The sequence below is a fragment of the Eublepharis macularius genome, chromosome 14 (genome assembly GCF_028583425.1).
Source record: "Eublepharis macularius isolate TG4126 chromosome 14, MPM_Emac_v1.0, whole genome shotgun sequence".
Taxonomy (NCBI): Eukaryota; Metazoa; Chordata; class Lepidosauria; order Squamata; family Eublepharidae; genus Eublepharis; species Eublepharis macularius.
The window spans coordinates 33,784,304-33,793,181 of NC_072803.1; the positions used below are offsets into that span (position 1 = coordinate 33,784,304).

At 45.7% G+C, this 8,878-nt stretch overlaps 1 protein-coding gene across 1 annotated transcript; it reads left to right on the forward strand.

Moving 5' to 3' along the window:
* Window positions 1-5,138, forward strand: LOC129341879 (protein phosphatase 1 regulatory subunit 3C-B-like). Its single transcript, XM_054997238.1, has 2 exons — window positions 1-14; window positions 4,229-5,138. The coding sequence occupies exons 1-2, from the start codon at window positions 1-3 to the stop codon at window positions 5,136-5,138; spliced, it is 924 nt and encodes a 307-aa protein (XP_054853213.1).
* The last annotated feature ends 3,740 nt before the right edge of the window (window positions 5,139-8,878 follow it).

The window sequence follows — 8,878 nt, forward strand, 5'->3', positions numbered from 1 at the left end:
ATGAGTTGCGGCGAGTGAGTGAGGGGGGCGGGGGGAGGCGTTGGAAAGTTGGTGCGCCGCAGCCCCTCTTTCCTTTTAACCCTGCTAGGTAAATAATAGCTAGTTTTAAATGGAGCGCCGGCATGCTTTTCCTCCCCTGGCCGGCCCTCTAAGCTATTAAGCAACTGAGCGGCTGATAGAAATTCAACTGGATGTGAAAAGTGGGACCTATTGAAGAGCCTTATCCTATACGTGCAAGGAGCAGGAGCTTTGTGTTGCATTGGGTCACCTCAAGTGAAAGTTACCTAAAACTAACTTGGAGGGCACAGCCAATTAAAAAATATTGAAGACTTTAATAGGTGGAGCTGTCCTGGCTTCTCTGCATATAACCCTACTTGTGGGCTGTTATCTTGGAGTAGAAAATGTTGGATATGTGCTGTAGAGAGAGAGGGAGGGAAGAGGCAGCCAGATGGTTGCTTAGTTGGAGAATGTGGTTTGTCAGATTTGTGGTATGGAGGCCAGCTTCTCAACTGGACAATATAGCTTTGCCTATAACAGCACTGGCTACACTGGTATTAGCAAGTATTCCTGTTTATCTTCATGTACTAATAAATTTCATTGGTGATATTCTGCCAGTCAAACAGTTGCTAAAGACACAAGAGCAGGCTATGCTGGTTTCTTCCTGGTCAGATGGCAGGCACAGGGCCAGACGTACCAAGGCTCTTGAAGACAGTCTGCATAATTCAGAGGACAGCCATTAATCTGAGCACAGCATTAGCCATGGTGTGCGATGGCCTACTTTTTACTGGCTGCCGGAACACATGGAGCCACTTGAAGGGCGATGTTGGTGTCCTGTAATGGTACCTGCTCCCCATTTGTGGTACATGGCAGTCTAGAAAGAGAGGGACTAGGGCTATGGCTCAGTTGTAAGAAATGCTTTGCCACTTGAAAGCCTCACTTTTGGTTCCTGGCATCTTCTCCTTTATAAAGAACTCTGCCATGGAAGCTTGCCGGGTGGCCTTGGGCCAGTCACACACAATCAGCCTAACCAACCTCACAGTATTGTTGTGAAAGTAAGAAAAGCAGTGGGGTCTCCACTGGGGAGAAAGGCAGCATCTAAGCGAAGCATATAAATAAAATCTTGGGCAGCTGGGCAAAAGAAGATCTCTTCCTAAGGTTCTGGAGAGCTGCAACCAATCAGAGTAGACAGTACTGGACAAGACAAATCAATGTGCCAGTGGTATCTAGTGGTTAGAGTGCTGGATTAGGATCTGGAAGTCCCAGGTTCGAATCCCCACTCTGCCATGGAAGCTCACTGCTTGACCAGTCATACACTCTCAGTCTACCCTGCCTCACAGGGTTGTTGTGAAGATAAAATAGAGGAGAATGATATAAGTTGCTTGAGTCCCCATTGGGTATAATATATGATGTAAATAAAATAAAAAGAATGTTCTGACTCCCTAAATGGGAGCTTCAGGTAGATTGGACGGGGGTTATGGTGAAAATGATTGCGTTTGAGCACACGTCTCATTGTGGATGGCCTGATGCCTTCCTGCTGGTCCCTGGCAATATTATTTGTTGCCACATCAAGAACTTCTACATACCAGTTGCTGGGAAGGGAGACATTGGGCTCATTGCCCCTACTTATGTAAGCCTTTACTGTGCATCTGGTTAACAACTGTGGAGAACAGGTGCTTGCTGAGCTACAGGCACCTTTGATCTCATACAGCAGCTTGGCGGTATCTTTTACCTCACCTGGGGTTTCTCAAAATCTGCCTCCCTTTCTTATATTAGGGTTTAGGACCTTATGTACCCAGAGGTGGTACCATTTGGGTGTTGCTAGGGCAGCAGAGTGGGGTTAGCACACCTGACCCAGCACCTGGTTGCTCAGCTCCCATTTATTTCAGTGGGGCTCAGGTAGGCTAGTTTTCCCAAGCTGGGTGTTAATTAGTAGGGATGAGATGCCATTTGGATTGCCGGCCCCCATTCTAGGATCAATGTATATTAAGTAGACCTTTAGTTTGCATTGCAACAAGTAGGTGGAAACCCACCGCTTAAACAGGACCAGCTGTGCAAAATGTTCTGAGCATGTCTGCTTTGCAAGGCTGCCAAGAACTGAAAACACTTTTAGTTGATTGAATTACCTGCCTTTTAACTGATTAATCAATTAGTCAGATCTGTTACCCCAACCCCACCCTCAGTATAGATACTTTTTCTCAAATATTGAAAGACATTTATTAAATGGCTAAGTGTACAACTTAATCAACAGATGCTGTTGATTGTTACAGGAACAACTTTTTTTTTTAAAAGGTGTCTTTAATTTTTTTTCTCTGCCATTTCCTATTATAGTAAAGCATTAGGTCCAGAATAGCTTCCAATAAAGCATTCTTTATCCTGCCACCTTGCCTAGTAAATTTAGGCTGGCATAGGGCTCAGTGATAGAGCATCTGCTTTGCATTCAGGAGGCCTCAGGTTCAGTCCTCAGCATCTCCAGATAAAAGGGTCAGGTGATGTGCCAGACTCTGTCTGAGACTCTGAAAGCTGTTGCCAATCAGAGCAGACAATACTGACTACGCTGCCTGACATCTGTAAAGAAATGGCTGAAAAATAACAAATTAAAATTGAACCCAGACAAAGACTGACGTGATGTTTGTTGGGAAGTCAGAGATCTTAAAAACATTGTATTCCCCACTTTCGATGGAGTTCGTTGGACCCTTGCAGACTCAGTTAAGAGCCTAGGAGTTATACTGGATCCAGCGCTACTACTAAAAAAACAAGTTAAGGCAGCTGCAAAAAATGCTTACTACAATCTCACTCTGGCCTGGAAAATGCTTCTTATCTAGATACAGCCAACTTGGCCACCTGGATCCATGCTATGGTAACATCAAAACTTGACTATTGTAATGCATTATACTTTGGTGTTAAGGAAAAATTTCTTAAAGGTACTCTGTGTTCAGATTATATTTTCCAACAGCCATCACCCACAAGTACTTAAGACACCAAACAGTGATCCATAAAGAATTAATGAGCTTTATTTACAAAAAAATCCAGATGCTATGCCATGTTCTGACATATGCATAAAAATCAGCCATAGCAGAGAATCTTATATACTTTCCAAAGTTAATTGTTTACAGAAAAGAGATAAAATTGTTATACAAAACTAGATACCATCAATTCTTCAGAATAAAATTCTTCAGGAGACATGGCACCAATACAGGCCTGATTGACAAGATAGTAAACTTTCTCTGTAAATTAAACATGCTACATGTCTAGTGCCACAAAGGAATTTTGGGTGTCTTCCCGAGAGGGAGCTTATTCAAACTAAATTCTTGAGTACAAAGTCAAAACAAGAGAAATACTGTCCTTGCAACAGGGCTTTCTAACCTTACTTAACCAGCGTCAGAAGGAATCTGCTGACAAGAAAAAACGTTTGCCTTCTGCGTGACAGGTCAACTCCAATAAATGCTCATACATAGGTCTTTTAGAATAGGGGTCATAGAAATTCCCTAACAATTGGTCTCCCATCTAAGTTAACTAGGAGGCTCCAATTGGTACAAAATGCTGCAGCTCAACTGTTATCAGGAGCGAGTAGGAGCTTGAACATCACTCCCATCCTACAGTCACTCCGTTCACTACATGTCAGTTACCATGCACAGTTCAAGGTATTGGTTATTACATACAAAGCTCTTCACGGCCTTGATCCAGCATACCTATGGGACCGCCTCTCTCCCTATGTTCTGGAATTGATTATGTTCTGTTTCAGCATTTCTTCAACCCCATATTGGATCCTTGCTAATACTATGTCTTTGTAAACTTGTATTCATTTACCCTATGACATTGTTTATGGAAATGTCCTTGACACTGTATGGAAATGCCCGTCCTTGTCCTTGCTATAGAATATAAATTGAATATTAAGATAAGATAAGATAAGATAAGATAAGATAAGATAAGATAAGATAAGATAAGGGTCTAACTCAGTATAAGGTGGTAGCATCATGCATACATGTGACCTTGCAGAACACTCAAGCCATAGCAAAAATGTACTTATCTGAATGTGCCTCCCTGCATGCATCAACCTTGCAGCATGGGTGTGAACAGGGAGACTTGCATGATATGATGTGTTCTTTTCTGATGTGCATCTGTGTGTTTAGAGAAGCAAGGCACAAATAAAGAGGCCTAAGTTACATGTCATTTCCAGTCCTTGATGGACATCCCTGAGTGGGCTACTAATCCCCTTTCTCACTTTCAGCCTTTTCCAGGTATTCAGTACACGGGCCATTGTGCCCCGAGCCACACCAAGTGACCGGGCCACACGGCATTCCCTGAGCCACCCTACTCCCATCCGTAAACTGCTGGACTCCTATGAGGAGCTGCGAGGTGGCCTGGGGCATCAGCCCTTGAGATCTTGTCTGAACAACAAACTCTGTGTGGAACCCGAGAGGCAGGAGGGTGCCAAGGGCTGCCGTGGCAAGAAGAAGAAGAAGGTGGTCTTTGCAGACATGAAGGGCTTCTCTCTAACCGCAGTCCGGATCTTCTCCAAGATCGAGGAAGACCTGTGTGATTTGCACCATGCTCTGGCTAACCTGACCAGCTTCCGCAACAAGTATCGGGGCTCCCGCCTTGAGATGAGAAAGTACGTGCTGGACTTCTCCCAGCCTTCTGCTGACTATTCGGCTTTTCGCAGTCGCCTACAGAGCAGTTTTGTTTCCTTGGAGAGCTGCCTGATCCAAGAGAAGTCACTCTCCGGGACTATCAAAGTCAGAAACATTCATTATGAGAAGAAAGTCTACATCCGGATCACCTTCGACTCCTGGAAGACATTCCAGGATATCTGTTGTCAGTATATGCACAATACATATGGCTTTACAGACATGGATGCATTTTCCTTCGAGGTGGCTCTACCCAAAACTACTCCTTCTGGTTCTGTTGAGTTCTGTATCTCCTTCCAGTGTGGCCCAAAAGTCTACTGGGACAACAACCAAGGGAAAAACTACAGAATACGCCAAGAGGTAGCTTCTTCCCCTCCTGGTGCCCTTTCACGGCTGGCAAAAAGCACCATTGGGGCTGGGGAGCCATTGGGGACCTCTCGGGCAGCAGCGTTGGTCTTTTCTCGCTTGCAGACCTGGCGGCGGTCAGAGAACCGTGACCCTTACTGGTAGGAAGGTTTGGGATCTAGCTGTCTCTGTACAGCTCCTGACATTTCCGACGTGGCGCCTGCTGATCGCTATGGTGAGGACTGTTCTCTGGCTGATGCCACGTGCTGAGTTTGGCAGCCTGTGCCATGATTTTTGGTTTGCAACAGAGTCTCGAAGAAGCCAGAACTGGAACTTGCTGGAGCAAACAGACATTGCCACCCAGTGGCTGCCAAGATTTAGGGTGCAGGCCTAGGAGAACGAGGAAGAATATGGTCTCCCTATTATGCCATCATAAACTTAAGTCTGAAAGTTACACTGGAGGAGGCTTGGCAGAACTTGGTTTTTACTGGCATTAAGCTAGCAAAACTCCCATGAGCTAGAGTAGTGTAGTGTCATAGAGGCAGAGCTGTGGTTTGGGAGAACCATAGTTCAAATGTATCTCCCATTGATTCCTTAGATTGCCTTAGGTAAACCTGTCTATCTTAACCAGGGCTTGTTTTCAGCTGGAACGCGGTGGAAAAAAGTTCCGGCACCTCTTGAAAATGGTCACATGGCTAGTGGCCCCGCTGGAGCGGCGCAGAGGGCAATCTAAACTCCCCTCTGTCTGGAGATCAGGGGGCGGGGCCACCGGCCATGTGACCATTTTCTCACAGGGCAACCCACTGAGTTCCACCACCTCTTTTCCCAGAAAAAAAGCCCTGATCTTAACTGTAGTCTTCCCCCCCTCCGCACACCCAATCTGCACCATGGGGATAATAATGCGATCTACCTGTTGTATGTCTGAGCAACAGAAGATACGAGAAGAACTTTATAATGGCTCACAAGGCAGCAATCAGAGAGATACCTACTGGAGAATAATCAAATGGAAGTCCAGTTGCCCCTTAAAGTTTACCTGAATGAAAGCTCACTTCATCAGATGCATGGGAGGGTACATCTACCATTGTGAGTGGTCCTCCCCCACTCTAACTGGATGGAATTCTCTTTGTTTTGTTCTTGGCTCTTAATAGTCCTCTGTTTGCGATGTCTCCCCATTTATCACTTCTGTGTTGCTTGTAACTTTAAGATACATCTGCTGAAGTGAGCTCTGACTCCCAAAAATTTAATTCTGAAATAAACATTGTTGGCCTTGTAAGGAGCCACTGGTCTTCTGCTTGATTTGCCGCAATGGTCTAATATGGCTACCCTTCCGGAATCACTTGAGAATAAGTACTTTTGGACTCAGTAGGTCTTACCTCTGCATAAATATAACAGGATCGAGCAGCATGGCACTAAAAGTTACTATGAACTAATATGTTTTCAGTGACCTAATTTCACTGCCAGAGTGGCAAACCCAACCTGTTTAATTTTTGAATTAAGGATCAGTTTATATGTGAGTCTGGAGGGTGAGACAGGACCCGCTGTGCAACACTGCAGGTGCCTGGTAGGTTGTGTAATGGGCTTATTACATGTGCAAAGCTACTATGTGTGCCACGTTAGCAGCTCAGCACAACCCCAGCCTGGGCTGTGGATCTGTGCTGAGGGCCTCTGAAGTGGGAAAATGATTGCCTTTTAGCCCTCAGCTTATGTAGCACAACTACGCATTTGTGAAACAGGAGCTAACTAGACTTGTGTGCACGGCTGGAATGTGAGGAGTGGTTTAAAACAGCAGGGCGGGGGGGGGGGGCTAGTTGGCAGGAGAGCGAAGAAGAGCCTTTTAGGTGATGGCTGCATGTGCCCTGAATCCCCCACTCCACCCTGGCTGCATTTCTTCCAGCCAGCCAGGCACCCCAGACAACAGGGTGAAAATGGTAGGCCCAGGGAGCGTGCAGCACAATTGGACCTTCTCGCTAGGCAGGTCATGCCACACGTCTGTGTTCTAGCATGCCCTATGGTGCTGCCATGACATCTAGGTAGCCCCTGACTTGGATCCAGGCCCAGGTGCCGCCTGACATTTCAAACCAGACTGGAGCCAGAAAACCCTCCCTACGGTGCAGCAGAGCCTCAGGACACTGCTTGCTTTGGCCTGGCAGACTCTGTTTGGCATGGCTGCCAAACTGCTTACATGGAAGTAAACAGACCAGCATGCCTAGTGAGTTGAAGCTCCTTTGAGCACTGCTGGTGGACAGGCACCTGTAAGAGGAAGCCTGTTTGCCAGTGGCCTCGCCTCCAGGGAGTTAGCAGGCTGCTACCCAGATTCCCACATGATGCTGTTTTATACAAACACTACATGGGTCTCTAAAAATACAAACTCAAGATATTGTCCCCCAAAAAGAAAAAGCAAAGAAAGCGATCAGAGCAGTAGTCCGATGGGATTTTTCCCAGTAAATGAACAGGCCAGTCCACCTCATTAGTGATTGACACATTCAAGTCTTCAGTGGATGTTGAAGTGCTCAAGTGATGAGTGTGTGTGAACCAGTCCTTATGAGTAAGATGATTCACCAGTTACAGGAGACTGAGGTGGTTCTTAGGCTCTGAATTGCTCCCCTCTCTGCATCCAAACACACCCGGACAGGAGCCAGCCATTTTATCCTCATCCCTGTAGGCTACTGGGCACGTTCTCAGGTCTTAGATGGTAGCAATCAATAGGAACAGGGTAATAAGCATCTTTTTTATCTTATGAAGTATCTTACCCACAGATACACACCCTTCTCACCCACAGCCTTCTAGGCAAAATGTTGTTGTTAGCAGTTCCAGTAGCAGCTTTTGTTGTGCAATGAAAGAAGCCACTGAAGAGTGCTGATCTCCAGATGCTATGCAAAGAGATCATGAAGCCTGCATGGGATCACATTTTTGAATGATCTTGTATCACAAACAATTCCTGCAAGTAGAAAGTTAGTGTTGCAGGGAGTGGGCTTGGATGGATCCTGATCTTTTACGTGCAGGCATGGGAAGAGCGTTCAAAAGAAGATGAAGATTCAAGAAGAGCCATTCAGGAGCAGACCACAGTCTCTAAAGTAGTCCAGCATCCTGTTTCTAATAGTGGCCTGCCAAATGTTTTCCAGAAGGCACACAAGCAGGATGTGATCTGCCATGTTACAGTCTAGTCTACCATTCTACTACCTGTCCGGATTTCAAAAGAGTAAAAAAGTGTTTATGGTGGATGGTAGCTTCGTTATTTGAAAGCAAAACCGAAGAGCAATGACTGAACAGAATTGATGGAACAGGGAATTCTGAGGTGAAAATCTTGGGTTCAAAGCTTCCTTCTACCATAAACTCATTAGGAGACTGTAGGCAAGCCACATTCTCTGTGTCTCACCTCCTTTTGCCCTGAAATATGGAAATTATACTGCCTTGTCTCATAAGGTTGTGATAAGGATCACTGGGATAATCAGCCCAAATAGACCTGTTTGGCCTTTGTTCATTTGATCTTGGGAGCTAAGCAGGGTTGGCTGCAGTAAGTACTTGGATGGGAGACCACCAAGGAAAATTGGCTTTGTTATGCAGAGGAAGGCAATGGCAAACCACCTCTGCTCATCTCTTGCCTTGAACACGCCATGGATGGGGTGGCTGTGAGTTGGTCGTGACTCAACAACACATTCTTTCTCTGACCGGACTAGGCTAGCCCATTCTCATCAGATCTTGAAAGCTATGCAGGGTTAGCCCTGGTTAGTACTTGGATGGGAGACCACTAACACAGAGGCAGGCAATGGCGAACCACTTCTGAATGTGTCTTGCCTTGAAAACCCTATGGGGTCGCCATAAGTCTACTGTGACTTGAAGGCCAAAAAAAACCCTCACAAGGTTGTTATAAGAATCGCTGAGGTAATCTACACAAAGTTTAGATC